Source organism: Saccostrea echinata, unplaced genomic scaffold, assembly GCF_033153115.1.
Source record: "Saccostrea echinata isolate AGI-Se365-2 ecotype Australia unplaced genomic scaffold, CSIRO_AGI_Sech_v1 ptg000054l, whole genome shotgun sequence".
Taxonomy (NCBI): domain Eukaryota; kingdom Metazoa; phylum Mollusca; class Bivalvia; order Ostreida; family Ostreidae; genus Saccostrea; species Saccostrea echinata.
The window spans coordinates 61955724-61977554 of record NW_026889803.1 but is presented as its reverse complement, the minus strand read 5'-3'; the positions used below and the strand labels follow the sequence as shown (position 1 = coordinate 61977554).

The following is a 21831-nucleotide window of genomic DNA, read 5'->3' as shown; positions in this document are numbered from 1 at the left end:
CAATATGTTTTTGCAGACAGTCACAAACAATCTAATAAGTATTATTCTGACTTGCTGAAAAATTCGGTTGATGCTGTTTAAGTTACAATTTTTGTATAACTATCTATTCACAAACATGAGGTCTTAAAAGCATGAAACAAAACTTTCAGGGTATCAGAATGTTAGTGAATAGCAGTAGAGAGTCAGTAATGAAACCAATTAATGTTTAGTTCTTCTTTTAAAATCTTTTACAATTTTTTTCAAAAAGTGTTCTATAATTGTTTTGAAAATATGCCAGTTAGTGAAATATGACATTTAGTGAAAAAAACCCACAATTTGTTAAAACATTTGTATGAATGGAACGCAATTATTTGTCATACTGCCTTGGTAACAAAACATGGAAAATTAGAACTAGAAACAAGTGAAATTTCAAGAAATATGTGTATATGTGCTCATTATTTCACCTATATACGACACAGAAAAATACCCAAAATTGAAAGTCCATCTTGGATACAGTAACATTTAAGTGGATTAGATTAATTAAGGCTAAGCAAACACTGTTTTCTCATAACAATTACAAAAAAGCGTAAATTTTTATGTATTATCTATCTGACATAGAGTTTAAGCAATGAAGTTTCAAAACATGTGATTCTTTGATAACGTTTGCCTTCTGATATTACTCAGTAATTCTGTGTCATACTGAACCACCACAGTGTTGAATTAACATAAGCAATGCAAAGACATAATTTGTTATTTCTCAATTACAGAGACGTTAATAAGTAGACATAGTTTTATCCCATGTTACCCCTTTATCCTGTGGATATCACTCAGTGGATATTTTTTTCATATCCCACTGCTGTGATATCATAATGGGTTTTGTGTGAAAGTGATGAAGTAAAATAAAGTGAATTCCAAAATAAAAACTGTGTAAAATATTGATAGTGATATATAAAACATGGAATAAAAAGAATCTCCCATGATTTGTAGTTAGATATGATTTTTTATCCAACTCGTGTGTTTTTTATCCCTTCACCAAGGCTCGGGGATAAAATAGCACACAACTTGATGGATAAAAATCATATCTAACTATAAATCATGGGAGATCCTATATATACATGTATATATATATACAGTGGCGCCTCGTTAATCCGGACGCCTCCGTTCCCAACGAAATCGTCCGGATAAATGAATCGTCCGGATAAGTGAATCACTTCTTAAAAGACGTACCCTCTTAAAGCATGTACTCATGAACATAGTGGTATCAAATGTGAAGGCAAAGAAAACACCTTTATTTTACCTTGACTTATTGATTTTATTGTTATAGTTTTAAAAGAAATAATCAAAATTTAAAAAATAAAAAAATAAAATGTAATTTACACGATGAAAAATGGATAGGCAGTTTTATGTTGAGACTTCCTTTTCTAACACTGGAAACTTTACTCGCCTTCTATTTGACGTGTAGTTACATGGGCTGACCAAATTTAGATCTGCTACTGTTTTATTTCGGCACATTTTTTTTTATTTATTCAAGCTCATATTAAGTAGAACTTTTCATTATCACCATTGAGAATGTTCAAATGACTAACAGCGTATATTCACTACATAGGGAAGTAAGTAACTAAATACTGTAATCAGTGTACGTATTGCAAACATTCAACATAAACACAAGCCATATTCAGGATAATCAATACATTTTCTATAAACTCTTAAGTTATATATCTTGAAAAGACGTGATCGGCATTTATAACTAACGCCAGTTACGTATTTCTTAGTGCATTAATAGAAATATATTTTCTTGAATTATGTTTAATAATAAATTGTGAAAAGAAAAAAAAAAACACGTTTCAAATAATGTACGATCGTATTTTGATAAACTTACGCAACACGATACCACAACGAAATCTCGTGATTTATTATTCAGTAACAAATTTTATTTACAACTCTCCAAAATTCTAATAAATTTATATACCGTTAGCAATTTAATTAATGCACAGTATAAGCTAAATTCTTCGGGCTTTATAATATAAAAGACATGTGTTTTGTCTGAGGTAAACGCACGCTAATTATAGACGCTATTGTTTAGAGGTCACAGGTAACCGCCTTCAAACTGACTCCACGGACAATGTTTTTACAATAATTATCACTACTGCAAGAAAGGTGTGAAAAGTCGTTCCTCGAAAAATTACCGTCCGGATAAACGAGTCATTTTTCAATGAAATTTTACGTTTTGTAGTAGAAATTGACCGTCCGGATCCGGAACGCGAATTTCCGGATTAATGAGACAGAATAACGTGGAAAAAATCGGTTCCCAAAAAATATCGTCCGGAAGCCCTAATGTAGATTTTCCGTAAGATCCGTGGAATTCCATAACAAATTCCGTGGAATTCCATGGAAAAAGTGTTCCATGGAATTCCGAGGAATTCTCGAGAGTATTGGGACGGAACTTTTTTGGAATGGTATGGAATTTCAAATCTAGCCTGGAAAAGAGCGGAACAATGCCAGAATAGAAATTTGCGGAAATAGCTGGAAATCCATGGAATTCCAGGATATTTGGAAATCTATGGAATTCCACGGAAATCCAAGGAATTCCAGGAAAATACAAAAACTGGAATAATCAAAATAATTTAAGGGCCAAATAATTACAAAAAAAAAATGACTACATCACAATTTTTCATAAATCAAATCTATATTTTCAAAATAAAAAATCATTTTTGCTTTACAATGTGTTTGGGGACAAATATTGCATACACACTTCTATGTATAATGAAAGCACAAATTTTAAAAAGTATTATCAATGAAAGTATTTTACATCAAAGATTATTTAAACAATGTTAAAAATCCACAGAAAAATATCATTACTGGATGATCACCTTGGTTTAATTAATGAGAATTATTATAATATACATGCATGTACATGTAGTAAATTACGGTCTGCATGAGAAACAAATGACTTTTGGTTAAAGAAAATCCTTTGTACCTAGAGTAATCTCAAACATATGACATTTTTTAATAATAAAACAAAATAGATTTTAAAAAAAACATTAATTATGACCTTTTGCTTCATTGAATGACCTTGGGAAAGGTCACTAAAGCCTTAACAGGGTATATTTGCAACATTTGTATACAGTTACAATGATCTTCCAGTGGTCCATATACATTTACCATACAAAGTTAATGACTAGAGTGACAAACATATGTATTAAGTACACAAATATCTACTACACAACTATATTTGAAAGATCCCAGAAAATCAACACATGCTATTTTTTTCTCCAACATGCCCCAAGATCCTAATTATTGAGGGTCCTAAACTTCTGAAGTATTGGCTAGAATCACTTCCTCACTGGTTCTGTTAGAGGGTGGTCAGATAATTGGTGTCACGAATGGATTCACTTTTGGTACGACGGCTTCAAAAGCTCAGCAAGTTTGATGTTGATCATTCCCAAAGACACTTCAAACTTTTCTTGCTCAATTTCTGAAAGAAAAGATTACCATAAAGATGTATATCTATCTCATGTATAAATATATGACAAATAATAAACTAAAGCTATATAAGACAATTGGTTCTTTCAACCTGGCAGATCAGTTTAATACTGTAGAATAGGAATTTATTATCTTGTAATTTTTTGTTCAGATTAGGATTGATTTCTTTTTAAACTAATGGAAGTTGTGAAATTAAAAAAAAATAAAGAGACATGATTGTGTCTAAGTAAATTAACCTTGAATATGAGAGAGAACATTGTAAATTATATAAACTATGTACCCTTAAAAACATTCAGCAAATAAAGTTAAGGTATGAAAAAAAGTACATTAGTAAATATAATTTATATACCATATAAAACATTCAGTTTTGCCTTGTCAATGGCTCGTCTTTTGTCTCTTAAGCTTCTGATTAAAAGCACCTTGAACATGAGTTTGGACGCCTATGCTGCCTTTGATATATTATCCTCCATATCAGCTTACTCCGTTAACTGACCCTTGAAAAGATGAAAAGACGAATTTATAGGCATATGTAATTGCTTTAAATGCACATTGGTTAATTTACAATGTAACAAAAATATAGACAAAGCAAATAACATAAAGTGAATATATAGAATACATTTGTTCTAGGCTTCAAACGTGCAAATACATGTACATGTACATATACTTTATTTTTGAAAAATTAAGAAAATATTAAATAAACTGTTATAAATACATGTAACTTCCATGCCTCAACAATTCAGAATTGAGTAAGATAATATATTAGTACATGTATACATGTACTTCTTTATTTCTGGAAATTTATATCTGCGACTAAGGTTATAGGTTTGTGTAAGAATATGATGAATGACATTGACAAGGCGTAGGTAAAAACTTGTGAACAGGACAGAGAACTGACATAGGAAACAAGTTAAAAGCAACTTCTTAAAATAACTAAAATATATTTGAAAGAGTGGAGTCTAAGGTTCATAATAACTTTTCTCAATGCCTGGCTAACATTGATAAACACATAATTTCAATTCTTTTGATTTTACTGATTAGGTAAATGATTAAAAAATCTTACCTTTGTGTAAATTTCCATACAGCTCTCTCGCTCTTGTCCTTTTTGTGAGCATTCCTGTAAATAATGCATGCATGATTTTATGTCATAGAGTATAGTCATTTTTAATATTTATACTTAAATAAAATGTAAAATGATTATGCATGTAGCATTTAGCATGTTTAGATTACCTGTCAAAAGTTATAATTGTTATGCATTATTAAGGAATTAAGAATATAAACCTCTTGTTACTTGCTCAATAAAAAAAATCTTACGCTATAAAACATTAATTAATAAAAACAATGTTAGTTTATTTGTGCTGAATGATAATTTGAGCAGGCTCTCACCATTCTCACAAGCTAGGTGACTGAATGACTTAGCATCTACATCTACATATTAGGACATTTCATAAAACTTGATGATTATATGCCGGCGCTGTGCAAATCGAGTTCTTCAGCTATAAAATAATAAAAGTAAGTGCTGTGAATGATCATGAACATGCATTAAAAAATAGATACAATTATTTACAATGTACTCTGTAAATGTAAGTAGTACATGTACTAAGGAATGTTATTAGCTAATAATTCGGACCAGAGTTCTGAACTGGCCCCAAAGAGGCTGCCGACACCACTGAGCATGGAAGAGAAATAAATTTCCATAATGGGGGGGGGGGGGGGGGACTATATTTAAATTATCTGTGCAAGTACTAAAGGTCTGAAAGTAAGGAAGACTTGAAATGCCTTTGTTGGTGGTAGTCTGTGAAACTAAATAGAGGCTTGGGTCTACTGCAACTAAGTTGTGCACAACTTTATATCATATAGACAGCTTATAGAGCATTATTAGTCTACCACCGTCTACACGTTTTTTCTTTGTTGTAAACATGGTAAAGATAGCCAATTTAGATGTTGCATGTTGCAACATATTGGAGACACTAATAGTGTTATGATGTCTGTGTACGATGTAACATGGACTGTCGTGGCGCAATTGGCAACGTGCCACTAGCATATATAGCGGGGTCTAAGGACATGTACGAACGGAGGAAATTCGGGTTGAAATCCACACATTGTTCAAACATATTTTGATAAGAGATGTTTAGAGTTGTACAATAATTACTAAAGAAATGAAACTCGCCCTAATGGTTTCATCGTCGGGCATTCTATGTGTGTGGTGCCCAGACTGTCGGAACAGTCAATTATCCATTCAACTTCAAGAACACATAAAATACTGATTACTGTACATTGTACCTACCGGGTCTTAAAATGTCTGCATCTTTTGTCAAAATACAAATTCCATTCCAAGCTAATAATGACAGCAGTTCCCTTCTTTGTGACACTCTCTTTCCTTCTGTCCAACAATACAACATGGCAGCCGAATTGTTGAATTTTGGCGGGCTGTAGTTTAAATTAATTGTTCATCGAGCCCGACATCGATCCCGACGTAATTGTACTATGAGCCGACAGTTTAAGAAAAAATTCTAAGTTATTTTCCACAGCTTTCCAGAGCAGAAATAAAAATGTCTAAGTTTCTCATTTTATCAGCTTTTCCATAGAATTCCACAACTTTCCAAACCTCAAAATGTCTAAGTCCAAATTTGTTATTCAAATTCCAAAAGATTCCAAAAACTTCCAAAAACACTTTTAGACTCTTGTATGGAAATGTTTGGAATTCCATGGAATTCCAAAACTTTTCCAAACCCTTTGGAAAATCTACATTAGGGAGGTGAAGCGTCCGGATTATTGGCGTCCGGATTACCGCGGCGCCACTATATATATATATATATATATATATATATATATATATATATATATATATATATATATATATATATATATATATAATTACTTTACAAATGCCAACAGGTGTAGCCCAGTTGAATTGGGACAACTTTTTTTAAGATTGACACAAACCTGTCTTTAACACAGAAGGATGCTAGACACTCATTGCTGAGAAAAGATTTTTTTGAGCTTTTGACCCAGATGAGCTAATAAAATTGTTGCAGTTAAAGATTATGGAAACTAGGATGAACAAAAGTTCATATACCAGGTTACATGAACTAGGTCAGACGGATTAAATTGAACTGTACCTATTTGTGACGTTAATTATCCTACCTAGTATGACTCCTGAACACGTCTGTTTCATGGTAGGGAGGTCTGGGCTCTGACTTTGTCCCAGTATAAAGTCCTCCACAGATCCTGCCATCACCATAAGGTTTGGGGTGTTGAATACCTCTTTTTGGATCTCTGTTTTGTACATTAATCGATCAATCTGGGCACGAGGCCCCTATCAAAGTAAAACAAACTTAATTATTTATTTTCTAGTCATAAATTTCTATTACAAGTTCTATTAAATATCATTTTTTTAAAAAATATCTATAATGTAAATCAGATACATAATACAGGTGACTCTCGATGGCTCGAACTCCTATCTCTCGAGGTTCTCGATCTCTCTAAGTGAATCTCCGGTCCCGTTTTTTTACTCTATATAACTAAGCAAATTTACTTCTGACCTCTCGAACTTCCGATATCTCGAAGTTTTCCATCTCTCGAACCAAGACCTGGGTCCCATTACACATATTTCATTGTTTTTTACTCTCTATTGCGCGGATGTACACTCCAATCAAGCGTGAAATTAATGTAACTTTGACTTACCTGGATAACAGTGAATGTCTGGGGCTGGCATGGAGGTGTTAATTGGGTGTTTACATAGATGACACTACACCTTTGAGTCGTCTGAGTTTTGATAAAATTTAATTCATTGGTTATAATTGGTAATTTATAAGCGAATTGCTTCCCAACTTATTTTGACTTGACAGCAAGACGATAATTTTTAGAAAATAATTTAAGAGACGTGTCAATAATTTTCCGTAGATTATGAAGTTTTATTATAGTCTACATAATCCCAGTATGACAAACATTGCACAAGAAATCCTATCTCAAGAATTGAATACCGATTTAATACGAGAAATCTGGTGAAGGACCCGATCAAACCGGGGGATAGCAACACCGACGATTGCTATTCAGGTTTCATGTAATCATGAAATGAGAACAAATAAATATTGAAACTTAAAGAGATCGTTTTATTTATTCAAAATACAATCATTGTTGTTGAAATCAAGTGAATGACCTGTAAAATACGAATGGAAACGTGCAGTGACATTATCAACATATACTTCCGGTATTTATAATAGTAGAACAATGATGGTCGGAACTGAAAATTCCGGATTTTATTCACTTTGTATCTCTCGAACCCCTTGATCTCTCGAACTTTTCTTGCAGTCCCTTGAAGTTCGAGAGATCGAGAGTCACCTGTATCATGGTGTATGCATCAGTCTTTTTTTACCCAGACAGCTGGCCCTTTCTTCCTGTTCAGCATTTTGTAGTGGATCCCTGTTTTATCTGCAGATGAAAAGTTAATCATAAACCAGTAAATGTGAGACTTAAGAAAGAACTCTGAAGTCATTTAATATCATATATAGTTACCACAGACTCTGCCACAAACTCCATCCAGGGCGTCCACCTCCATCATCAGATGACCTTTACCTATCCCCCCAAAGGAGGGGTTACATGACATCTCACCTAAAAATATTAGAGGGAAAACACTCATAAACAAACAAATATGTTATCAATTTTATAAATACAGTAGAATATGATGTATAAAGTGATTATCAATGCAATTATGCATAACATTTATTTGAATTCACCAAATATAGCTTAATAAAAGTTTTTTATGGGTAATCTGTTTAGTAGGACCGCCTTGTTACTTTACAAGGTGCACAATTAAATCATACACATGAAGCTGAATAATGCACAAAATGTCAAGTTATCTACAAAACTGAAAAAAGGCTTTATTGTACACAAAAAAGAACTGTGAATTCTTGCACAAGATTTTTTTTCTCTTGTATAAAATACAGTATCATATCTGACATCAGCATCATTATAGTCATGATAGCAACTGAACTTTTACTAGGAATTAATGAAAAGAATTAAGATAGTTTCATAATTTTTTTTATTTTCATTCTGAAAATTTTTTTGTTTTTCTAAAATAGTAACATCAGCAGCTGTCAGATTCAAACATAGTAAAATAATGATTGTAAAAGTATTGTGTAATCATGTAAAGGTGAGGATAACGAAAGTGGAATGGTGACCAATCTCATAAATCCAGTAAAAAATACGAATCGTGAACAAGACAAAAAAAACAAGTCATGGAAACACCAGAGGTGGGATCAGGTGCCTAGGAAAAGTAAGCATCCCCTGTCAACCGGTCAAACCAGCCCTGAGCCTTTTGTATTGGTCAGGTAGATGGAGTACTCCAAAGTCAAAATTAGTATACAAGCAATGACCTAGCTATCAAATGGTATGAAACATATGTCAGACAAAATACAACCAATGAGAGGATGTATTTACAAACAAGGTTAAAGTAAAATTATTATATTGTAAACTTATACAAGAGAAAATGGTTACCAAACATACAGGAGCACCTTGTAATTAGCATTTGCTGCAGATCCAAGAAGCTGTCATCTTTTGTTTTAACAAAAACTATTTCATTTTTAAATCAGGAAGATATGTAATGTTTTAGACCAAAAACAGTAGATATAATTTGTTTTTAAAATTTTCCTTATTTCTCAATTACGTTTAATTGAAGCAGTTTGTGTACACAGTGACAGTAAATCCTTTACAATATTTGCGAGTAGAGAAAGGGAGCCTATATTTTTACATACATTCTACAGGCTTCCACATGATTCATTTTTGTATGTTTTGGCCAAATTATACAAAATATACCAGGGTTAATTTCCAGTATGTATTCACACCATACACTACCTGTACTCCTGTGTCTCTGTATTATGACATAATGTAATCTATTACTAGATATTTTTTTTCTTGCCTACTGTACTGATTTTGTGGGTGAGGAGTAGTGTACGTGACCCCATCCGCGCTGAAGCACATGCAGCCTCCGTCCCTGCATGCCCTCCCCCGACCACTATGACGTCAAACTTCTTCTCAGCAGACAGGTTATGATTAGACCTGTGAAATATTTTTTTAACACACATAGAAGGGATACAACCAGGAATACTGCAGCTGTGCCTCGGAAGTTTTGCAACATTTTTCATCACTGTTATCAGGACCATACTTCCTACTTAATACTTAAAGTGTCCAGAATTTCATCACTTCAACGTTAGAAATTTGAATCACATGTGTCGACTAGTGATAATATTGCAAAACAGTCTGGAACTTGTCTTCCTTTTGCTATTAAACTACCCACTCTAAATCCCATGTGTTCGGTGTTGACAGCAAAAATTCGAACTTCATATCAATGCGAATACCGAACCCGATTTTAAATTGGTCGAACATTTTGTGTTGAATCATGACACAATGAACAGCTGATGAAGTCCATGTAACACAAAAGTCATATCTGAGTATAAATTAAATTAAATTATTAAATAAATTATGTTTAATTATTCAATTTTAAGGACCTTCTGTACACTGCACACTAAAGAGTAACTGTTCTAATTCAGTTGTATAGTTTTATGCAGTTAGCAGAGATCAGTGACTATTCTCATCATATATAAAATCAAATAAAATAAAAACTACAATTTGAGCATTCCTATCATTTTTACCAGACCAAAATAAATTAATTTAGCACTTTATTTTTGAAGTTTTTCCCCGTTTTATTTTAAGCAATGAACAGTGTTTTCCGCTAAATGTCAGTCCATCAATTTTCTTTGAAAATGAAGATGCACGGTTATGAATACAGTTACTGACTGGGTATGAGGGCAATATATGCGTTATTTCCCGATCATGACAAGGAGCATACGGCGGGTGTGACCGGTCGGTAGGGGATGCTCACTCCTTCATGGCACCTGATCCCATTCTGATGTCTTAGAGGTCCGTGTTTGCTCTGCTCCTATTTTGTAATGTTTAATGGACTTTTGAGCTCGAATACTGTTCGTTATCTCCACATATTTCATTGTTGGACTTGAAGATGATACAAGGTTTTTTGATTTGTTTGTCTTTTTAATTGTATTTGATTTATTAAAGCTACTTTGGCCAAAATATAGTCAGTTGGTTATTGTTGCTTATAGATCAGTGATATGGCCCCTGAGCCTCTCGTCCTTAATATAATAGGATTCGTTTGTTTTGTTTGTTTGTTGTTGTTGTTTTTTTTTTTTAGGAAAGCTTATCTGAATTTTTTTCATCTGTTTTACGTTAACTCAAATTTATTGAAGGAAAGTATATCATTGTCATACCAGTTACGTTAATGCATATGTTTGGGTAGGAAAGATAAAGAGTTGCGCCTTCTACCTGTCTTCTCCTTGTTCTCGATAAGGGTAGATAATTTCATCAGTTTTTCGAAAGAAATATACTAACAAAATAATGCCGTCTATTACTAAAAATCTAAGTCCAGATTTTTTTATACATATTTTTTCAAAGTGCGTTAAGTGTCTCCTTGGTAAAAAATGTAGATGTGCACTCTTAACGCACTTTGAAAAAAAAAAATTCAAAGTGCGTTGATTTTGTACCAAATTTAATGCACTTTGAAAAATTTTTTCAAAGTGCGTTGATTTTGTCCCAGTTTTAACGCAATTTTTTTTTCAAAGTGCATTGCCACAATGCACACTATAATAATCAGTGTTAATGTTAAGAACATAAATAATCATGTTTTGTTTATCAGTTTATAGTCGATTTGAAAATGCATGGGTGTATGACGTACCAGTGCTCTTTTCGTGTAGTCGTAATACATTTAATTCGATGAAAAATAGTTTAACCACATCATTTGTTAACTCTTCGATGAACGACTTTTACAATTAATTAGAAACATAACCCACTTTTCCATCCAATGGGAATCGCTAATTAATCGTTTTTGAATTTACGTCAGGAAATCACGTGGTCATTTGATTGACAGACTGATACAGAAATCGCATTTAATTAAACCGAAAACTGATGACAAAATGGGAAAATTTCAGTTCTTACTCAAAACAAATATTCAATTGAAATATGTTTCAGAATACACGTAAGAAGTTTTTTCTTTAACCAGTTTCCCTGTCCAAGGAGGGAAAAGCTTTGAGCAAATAAAAAAAAAATCGATTTTTAATGTGCTCGCAATTTCCATTCTAGTCTGGTACCCTTCCCACAATTCCGTTCGCGCAATGTAGAGAGTGCGCGAACGGAATTGTGGGAAAGGTACCAGACTAGTAATTTAACAATGCAGATTTACTAAATAAAATTATATGACTGTCAAGAGATGGTTCACTACTCCACCTCCTACAACAATTATGACTTGTGTTTTGGCATGTCCGCTTTAATTGCAGACACATCAACCCATCCTCCTTCGACAAAAAAGCAATCCGCTCCTGAACAATCACTGAAATTTTAAAAAATGCACTCCTCAGACAACAGAGGCTTCTGTCTATCTGTATTTGTAATCTTTAAGTCAATTAAAACGAAATAATCTATAGTTGCACTTTAACATCTTCCATCTTTTCTCAAAGTAGTTCTAGTAGAAATATTTTGGCAAACAGATCTTCACCGACTCCTAGTGGACAAATAAAAACGCAAGATTAATCGACCATTGAAAAGTAAGGTGGACTGACCAATGAAAACTTAAGGCTGACCGACCAGTAAAAAAGTAATATTGACTGACCAATGAAAAAATACGGTTGACCGACCAATGCAAACTTAAGGTGAACTGACCAGATCAAAATTAAGGTTGATCGACCAATTAAAAATTAAGGTTGACCTACCAATTACAAAGGAAGGTTGACCGACCAGTGAAAAAGTAAGGTAGACTTGATGGATTGGCGAATGAAAAATTAAGGTAGATTGTCATTCTATTAATGATTTTTTCAGAATTAATTTTTTTATGGGTATTAAAAAAAAAATTCTTGAAATTCAATGGAAAATTTCCATTGTAGTGAAAAGAGAACTGTTCTACCTTAAAACAGACTGAACAATTTTACCTAATATGACGTATGTTTACCGAAATATGTAGACAAATTCCATGTTATCTATAGGTACTTAAATACTATGTATTAAACCCTTATTTTACTTGATCACGCGCAGAATATCGCTCTCTCTCTTTTTTCAACACGTACAAGAGACAATTTGTATCAATGGCAGAATTCGTCTATTAACCTGATAAAATTTCTAGAAGACTACTCCACATTGATCATTAATTACGGTGAAATCTAAGTGCATCTCCTTTTAATTATTACAATGAGAAGAGGGATTTTTTAGTGAGACATTCTATTGACAACGGCATAAACTTGAATAGTTGCACATGAGCTAGAACGTGTCTAAAGTTGCTAATTGACACCGATTCCAGACCTTTTTTACCCAAGAGTTTCATTATGCCTCGTTTCCAGTGATACTCATTTAATCAAAAGCATTTTTTAGTGAATCATGGCAATTATTTTTCTCCATTTTGCTTCTTCCTCAAAAGATGGACCGTAAACGAAGCCATTTACCTCTTCCATAGCGTTTTTGACTAATTTAGATTCTGTTAATTCAAAATTTGTCATCCCCAGACTGCATCTTTTATAAACATGAAAGATGTGCATGTTAGGCAAAATTCATTTTCTTGAAATCAACAAAAAAAAAAAAAAAAAAAAAAAAAAAAAAAAAAAAAATGTCGAGTGCAAGGGCAGTAATCTATTACTTTATGAATTGTCTATGAAATCCAAGATCCAAGGCAAATATTTTATTGTTGAAAAGAGTTTTTATGGTTCAAAAGAGTTGTTACGAGCAAAAACCGTCTTAAGGTATCTGACAGAATTTTACGTTACAATAGATAAAAGCGACGTCAATGAAGCCAACAAAGTCGCGCACACAGTGTCCCAACTATATGCTTTACTTTAATTTTCTTTTTTTTTCACCCATGAAAAAATATTTATTTATTTAATTATTATTTTGCATTTTCTCTGCGTAAAAATTCCGATTTTAATGACATATTTTTAACATTGACTGTTATCCACTGAATAACGTATAGCCTGTATATGTACGTTGTACTTAAAGGACACAGATTTGAAGTTATTTTCTCAAATTTTCTGTATAATATCATGACTTATATGTTGCTATAGCATTTCACACGAAAATATAATAACAGCGTGTTCAGAAACTTCTTTTATCTGCAAATTATTGAAACTTCGAATTTCGAAACGCCTTTGATTGACACATCCTTGCACTTTCGCAAAGTAAACTTTATTCTTAATACTTAAGAAAAGTTTATTTTTGTTGTGTATTAATGAAAAATATTAAAACTTTAATCCAGAAAATTCAGAGTAGAAATTTGAGAAAGCAAAACCAACTCATCAGTATTGTCATTCCGTGCTCAGTGATGTGTGCAGAGTTAAACAAACTGAACACACCCGCTGAAACATTTATGTAGGTTAAAATCATTTAACTGTTTTTATTTTTTGAATAAGCATAGAAATTTAAAATGTAAACAATGCAACTGTGCCCAGGACCCATTCATATCATGTTGATTGATAAAGATGGTTCGAAATTCTGAAACCTTATTGCACATCTACAGGACACTCTTAATCGCATTCCATGAATGGGGAACTGCAAAAATGTAAGAGGAGTTGAGGGAACAAGGTTTTCAATAAAAAAAAAAAAATTTTGACCCCCAATCGCCCCAGGGTGAAAATCGAAATTCCAAAACCTTACTGCACATCTACAGGACACTCCTAGTCATACCAAGGGATGAATGGGCGAAAAATATAAGAGGAGTTTAGGGAACCAGCTTTTTGTAGAAAAATGATTTTTTTTTTTACCCCATTTGGCCCCAAGGGTAAAATGAAAAGAGGGTGTTGTAGTTTTTTTGTTATTTTCCCTAAAGTTGTAGCAGTTTAAAAGAAAAATTTTGAGTAACAGATAACGGTCTTAAATTTTTTCAGATACGACGGTATATACAGCACAGTGTAGAACAATATTTAGAAACTGCATATCGACGTCCAATTTGCCATTAAATGAAATGTAAATAAGTCACATAGCAAAATAAGTCAAGTTTTCTGTTTTTCAAATAGGGAATCCTCATTGTTCTGAAAAACTGCCTCCTTGAAACAGAATGAATTTGATATACGCATAAAGAGACAGGATTTTTTCTGCAAAACTGCCATTTCCGATTTTTGTTTCAAAGATGCATATTTTTGAAAATCACAAAAATCGAATAAAAATTATTATCCATCCGAAATGCAATATGTGCACATAAAATAGCACTTGATACTACATTGTCGGAGCTGGTCTAGTGGTAAAGCGTGTGGACTCTTTGCCAAGATTCTTTTACCTGAGAATGGGTTCGAATCCTGGAATGGCTGGTATACACATATTTTTTTTCTTATATAATGGAAGTACAATGTAACCTCTCTCTTGAGAGAGAAAGAGAGAGAGAGAGAGAGAGAGAGAGAGAGAGGGAATGTTAGAAAGTTAATGGGTATTTTAAATGCATGCAGAATTAAATTGTTTTCCTTGATTTGTGATCTAAAACTAATAAGACACATATTTCATGTTATTATTTAGTGGCGATGTCTTAAAAAATAAAGTACTATCATTTTAATAACTTTAAATTTTTCATACACATTTTTATATATTGAAAAATATTAACGCACGCTGTCTACAGTACATCTTTCAAAATGATGTGTGAGGTGCACTTGCCATTAATTGTGCTTTTTATCGTTCTAACTTTTCTCGTGCAATATGGCCACAGTGACCATAGACGTGAAAAAAGTTTACTTACAGGTCGCCTGTCTTTGTTAGGAAAAAACTATGCATGAAATAAACGTAAAATGTGAAATGTTTTGTTATAACAATTCAATTCAATTCAATTCAATTAGTTTATTTACCAATTAAGGGCACTCATGGGGCAAAAAGAAAGTACATTGTAAATTAACATGCTGGACATACCCGTCGTATAAATAAAGTCATCTACGTAGCATTATCTATATTTAGAGATAACTCTTCATGCGTCTTGGGTATTTAAAGCTGAACACGACTCGTAAATAGGCATACGTCATTTTCGATATTATTATCTACGATATCCTCTTCGCATTCGTTACACCTGACTGCTTTATTGTCACGGGTATCGGCATGGAATGGCGCCCCGTGTTCGTGCTGGTTATCTTGCATTTAATTTACCTTTGTTTATACATTTTGTTGCAGCAACGTGTATTTGTGTTTGTATAAGCATACGGCCGTCTACACCGATGACGATTGTTTACACTGAACAGTGACTAAGTGAGCGGCTTTATATAGGGGCCCTCAGATATAGCGAGAGACCAATCGAATATGGCGGACACATTCCTTTTACGAATTGTGTTCAGCTTTAAATGTCCTTCTCGATTTAGGGAATAATCGCGAGTTTCTGCAACACCCTCTTTCAAAATCTTTTTGCATATGCACACTGTACGTGGTCCCAAGCAATCATATATTCCAAAATATGACTTGGCTGCTGCTTTTAAAAAATGTAAGAGTAGTTTAAGGAAGAAGATAGTGTAATAGACGGACAGACGAACAGAACAGGATAACAGTATACCCTCATGCGGAGATCTAGAGGGAGGTCGGGGTGGTGGTCCGGACCCCCCCCCCCGGAATTTGCAGAGTTATTAAAAGTATATATTGAAGCAAATAAAAAATGACTTTGGACCCTCCCCCCTAGAAAACGTGGACCCCACCATCATAACCACGAAATATAGTTTTTTTTCACCTCTGGGAAATGGATTAGACCTTCTTTTTTTTTTGTTTGTCAAGAAATGTTCTGGGTCTTATAGGTTTTAAGACGTTTGTTAAGGAGGTTGGATCCTGCCATCAAAAGTAATGAGAATTTTTTATCAAGTATATTTTTAGAATTTATACACATAGCTTAATTAAAAATCAAAACAAAAAATGGGGGTCAGTGCACTTCTTTTGGCGCTACAGAGCATTTAGTTTGACCTTTTTGCACCGTAAATACGTCATACACATAAATCATTTTTTAAAGTTTTTCCTCCAAAATTTTTTGTTCAAATAAATTATGGGAACAAACACAGCCTTATTTCACCTTAAAAAGACACATTAAAATTTATGACAACAAAGAAATTTTCAAATTACTCCGCATGTTCAATTATTTGACCTTTTTGCACTTAAACATTTTCATTTTTCTGGCATTAAAAATTTAACAAACAAAAAAATCATTTGAAAGTAATGACATTTTACTGAATTTGAGAAGAATGGTTAAAAGTATCTTATATATTCAGAAATGAAAATTAAAAGTGGGGGTCTGTGATGTGAATTTTTAGATATTACTGAAATAGTGCTAATTTGAAGCTTAAATTAGGGCTATTTTTTCCCGCATTTTCACAATATATTTGCAATATTTATCAAATATGATAATAGAATTCATGACAGTTTATTATTTAGATAATTTAGGACCAGTATAAAACAGTCCACTGCACAAAATAACTATGTGTGCAGACTGCATGTAAAAATAGGAATCCAAACTTAACATACTTTAAATACTTAGAAAGAGAAAAAAAAAGATCATTTTCTTCTAAAAATCCTTCCGCCACAAAATATAGTTCCTCGGTTAATGCTTTTGGTATGAAATTTAATCATAGAATTTTAACTGAATATAGTTAAATTGACATTGTAGAATCCAAATTTATTGTAAGAATTAAAACATTATGCAGAATTTTTGATATATAGGTTAAGATAAAAATCTGCTCAAAAACTCAGGAGCGAACCTCGTTAAGGAATTTCTGGTTAGGAATTTTTTTTTGACTGGGGTGGACCCCCCCCCCCCCTTGGAAAAAAATTCCTGGATCCTCGCTTGACCCTTACTTTTATTTTTAGAAAGTGCAGGCATATTGATACAATATACTAATAGTTTTGCATTGTGTACACACAGGCCACGTGCTACCCACATTTATGTTAGCCTGATAACGCGCCCTATATGTATATAAAGATTAGTTAAGCATAGAAAATGATGTTGTGGTACGTAAAAGGAATTTAAAAACTAAGACGTCTTTAAGAAATGTTAAATACGCGTACTTGGCTTAGCTGTAATATTTACATGTTATATTCACTAATGGGTATACAAATGTACTTCATTGTGGTAGAAAAAAAAATAATTGTCGAAAATTTTTGTCATGGGGGGCGGGTGCTTGGAAGAACTCAAAAGATGTCGGTATATTTTTTGGCAGGCCAAATGTCTAGTTCAAGGTCACCGAGTCGATCTGACATTTCTATTTACATGCTAAAATATCAAAAGTTCATCTTGTCATATGTTATCCAGACACTGGGCATGTTGTCAATACGTTTTGTTCTACTTTACAGGCGATACAGAAATGCGCCCTGGGCGAGAAAGAATGGATGATTTCATTTAAATTCTAGATCGTGTATTATTCGGGATAATTTATATATAATATTGACTGTTTCACAAAAATAGATATCCCTGCTTCCTGCACATAGTAGAGTTCTGTCAATTTGAAAAAGAATGTGTTCTTTTTTTTTTTTTTTTTTTTAAACATTCTCGTTCAAGGTTCTGTTTGCTTTCTTTATGGACGTTAATCCTTATAAATGTACATTCGCTTTGATATGTTGGTCAAAATATAGATTATCCAGATTGATGTATTAAACCCATTGCTGCTATTGTTAAACCCGTTTGATTTAAGATCGTTACTTTTTTTTAAAATAAGAAAATCATTGGTGTAATCCTTTAACATATACCGAGAAATCGTGCTCTATTTCGTAAGATCTAAAGAATAAAGCATGCCTGTACGGATGTTGATTCTTTGTTATTTGCTTAATAAACATCAAATGGATTATTTTTAAAGATGTTTTAAATCCCCATATTCCGATATTAAGAATTGAATTGCAATTCAACCGCTGTCAACAAAGAGAAAAGAAAAACGTATAATCAACCTTAAAGTTACTTCTTCAAGTAAGAACCACGGCTAACGTATACGTTCCTTATATATACTTCGGTGCCAAGTCAAAAGTAACCCGCCGTGAATCTCTAGCACGCTGGAGTACCTTAAAGTATGATCGAGCTTTGCACAAATTTGGAACCCGGGAACTTTTACATCGTGCGATTGCATACGCGGATCTAGAGGGGGGGGGGGGGTCGGACCCCCTCTCCCCCCTGGAATTTGCCTAGTTATTAAAAGTATATACTGAAGCAAATAAAAAATGACTTTGCCCCCCTTAGAAAACGTGGACCCCACCATCACAACCACAAAATACATGTACGAAATAGGTGTTTTTCACGTTTGGTAAATGGATTTTACGTTTTATTTTTTTGTTATGTTTTTTTTTTTTTTTTTTTTGGCTTGTCAAGGAATTTTTGATTGGAAATTTTTTTGACTGGGATGGACCCCTCCTGGAAAAAAAATCCTGAAACCGCGCCTGGATTGGTCATCTATTAAAATCATTCTAATTGTGCAACAAAGTAATCTGAAGTTGATATAAGAAGGATAATTGAATACATTGACAATATCAATGTATTCTTATCAGGAAGAATTTATTCAAACTTCTAAATGAAAAGAAGTCTCTGCGGTCTTGACTTGACATTTGGATACATCGGCGACTTTTTGTGTCGCCTGCACAGCAGAGCGACACTAAGGGATCACTCACCTGACGTTTATCTGTCTATCCGTTGTCGTCCCTCTCTCCGTCCGTCTGTCACACCGTATATCTTGAGAACTGTAAGAGGTATGGATTTGATATTTTGCACATATATTGCATGGCACTATACCATGGTTGCTGATCTCGTGACCCTTGAACTTCACCTTTGACCTATTTATCAAAATAGCTCATTGTGCCGATATACAGCATACATCTGACATTAAATAGTTAAGTCTTTGTTATGTGGCATGTGTACTGTTTGCCAAAAATTATGAAGTATTCCAGCATTACAGTACTTTTGACCTTGACCTTTGCCCAACTTTGCAAAAATACCCCGAACAATAGATTTATCATATCTTTTGAATTTTGAGAGGCAGGGTTTTGCAGTATAATTAGCATTTATGTCACATGTATTTGAGCTTATTTAAACAGTATGCTATACAATTACCACACAAACTGAAATATAAAATAGCACTCTCTACCATCGGCTCATACATTCACCTCTGTCGTTGGCTCGCATGTATCACAGTGATAAGCACAAGAAATAGTGCGTTTGTTTTAATTCATTATAATTAAATGCCTGCACTAATATTCCTCTTTTAAAGTAGATATTTACTAAATAGATATAAAACTATTAGTTTAATTTGAAATAATCCTTGAAATGGCATGTTTTTAACGTTATGTCAAAAATCTTGACGTGAGCCAAGAGAGAAACGAACGACAACTCTGCATAGGAGATTGATAAAATAGTATGAAAATACATCGGGATCAGTATACCAGAAGGATTATTGTAGACTGGCAGTCAATTGAAGGACCTTTGAAGTTGTCAGATTTTTTTCATTTTTGCACCTGAGATTTCTTAAATAACTGTCACTAACATCCTGAAGTCTGGGGATCTAAATCCCATTATTGCTGGAGATATGATGCATTTGCCTCCCTTACTCCAGAGCAGTCAAGAATACACACTGAGCACTCTGACAGAAGTTTTTTGTGCATATTTTGAAGCAGAATTTCATCCTTAATAGACTAAGCCTGGCAACCAATTTTGTATCCGTGGAGAGTATATGCACTGTTCTTCACAACAAACAAAAAATAATTCACAAGTCTGAGACCATTATGCAATTATTACATAACAAAAATGCATTTTACCCTCCTAAGAATGACAGAATTTACAGAAATTGTTAAATATTAGGTTGATAAAAAAATCTGCATCTGGTCAATTTATGTTCCAAATAAAGCCTAGGTACTTGTCTACAACCTGCTATGCAGAAGTTTATCTAAAAGCTGTGTTGTAACACAGGGCAGTCCAAATGATATCAGCATCTGGGGAGGTTCTGGACAGCTCTGACACTCCATTAAACTTGCTTTGATGATAAGAAAATGGAGAAAACAATTCAGATGTAATTTATTGTTGTGATTTATGTAACTGGCTTTCTCTGCAGACACAAATTAGCCATGAAATTCCAGTTGAACATACATAATTATCCTCTTTTCATTGAATTACTCAGGAATTTCAAAGGTGTTTGATGAATTTGCATGATTAATTCAAGATTACAGCTTTTTGTTTCACCAAATTTACATAAAAATTCAACATTTAAATATAAAAATATAAATCTTAAACATTTTTATGGGTCTTAACACTTTTAAATGTGAATAAATGCAACAAAGAAACTAATATCAGGCCATCCTCCATGATTCTTGGAGGTGGGTGGGTGTACAAAAACTGCTGATAAAATTTATAGGAAGTGACAAAAGAAGAACAGGGCACTTTATTAGCTGAATTATGGTTATTCTGATATTTTGATTGTGTAAATATGTCAAATTTCTTCATCACTTTAATTTGTAATTTATTAATATTTCAGTACATTAATGTGCTTAACAAATCATGCTAAAATAAACATCCTGACTGAGACTTAATTTAAAAGAGAGGGTCAACACCTACATAAAAGTGGTAAAATGACAAAAAACATTCTCCGGCAAATTGAAAAATCTTGAATGTCAGCTGCGAAAGCATGGAAAAAGTCTAGAGAACCAGAACAGGCATACCATGGTGCTAAGTGACATTCTGTACTATATGTGTGATGCATGGTTGGGACTCAGAATAAGTATTTACTCTCATGCCCTGACAGTATTTATGCATTTTTGGTCATAAGCTTCTTATTTTTGAAAAATTCTTAATAAATTTTATTTGTGCATTACTTTTATTAGACAAATTTAACTCATTTCATTATTTCTATTCCTCCACTCCAGTAATAAATGAATCACTTAAGGTGAATAAAATGAAAGTAAACCCAGTCTCTGTAAAATTTAACACTTTTTAAAAACATGTTTTACTTCTTCACACTTTATCGCAGTTGTCGCTTTTGTTGAAAACTTATTCGCAAACCCAGAATTAGTCTTTTCTTGAAAAAATCAGCCTAAAGTGCTTTTACGGCAAAGTCTGTAGACACTATAATTGACTGCGGTCAGGTGGTGCACAGAGTTTAAAGTCATCTAAAATAAAAAACCAACATTTTCTAACTTCTTTCTACATGTCAGATGCATAATCCTTCTTTGAAAGTCATAATTTGGAGTTTTGAGGGTAAAACATGACATATTATTAGTATTTTACATAGAAATCTGTATAAATTAATGTCAACCCTGCTTCTATATTTAAAAATATGTGCTTTCACACAGAAAGTTCATAAAATGACATATTTTGTTGAAATATGCCTTTATAAAATTAGAACTGCTTTTAAT

General features: G+C 33.1%; 1 protein-coding gene and 2 long non-coding RNA genes across 3 annotated transcripts in view; 1 reads left to right on the top strand and 2 right to left on the bottom strand.

The window, feature by feature from the left end:
• LOC133171527 (protein MTO1 homolog, mitochondrial-like) overlaps positions 1-9740 on the bottom strand; it is a 49235-nt gene extending 39495 nt beyond the window's left edge. Inside the window, exons 1-4 of the mRNA XM_061306290.1 lie at positions 9380-9740; positions 7978-8073; positions 7838-7893; positions 6607-6778 (exon numbers count right to left, since the gene is read on the bottom strand). Of these exons, the coding sequence (XP_061162274.1) occupies positions 6607-6778; positions 7838-7893; positions 7978-8073; positions 9380-9623 (568 nt within the window). The 5' untranslated portion in view covers positions 9624-9740. The remainder of the gene's footprint in view (positions 1-6606; positions 6779-7837; positions 7894-7977; positions 8074-9379) is intronic.
• LOC133171528 (uncharacterized) overlaps positions 1-21831 on the top strand; it is a 213946-nt gene that overhangs the window by 1111 nt on the left and 191004 nt on the right. The window lies entirely within an intron of this gene.
• Positions 3893-4908, bottom strand: LOC133206219 (uncharacterized). Its single transcript, XR_009723720.1, has 3 exons — positions 4846-4908; positions 4523-4576; positions 3893-3956 (listed from the first exon to the last, which is right to left on the bottom strand). It is a non-coding gene; the product is annotated as an uncharacterized LOC133206219 (long non-coding RNA).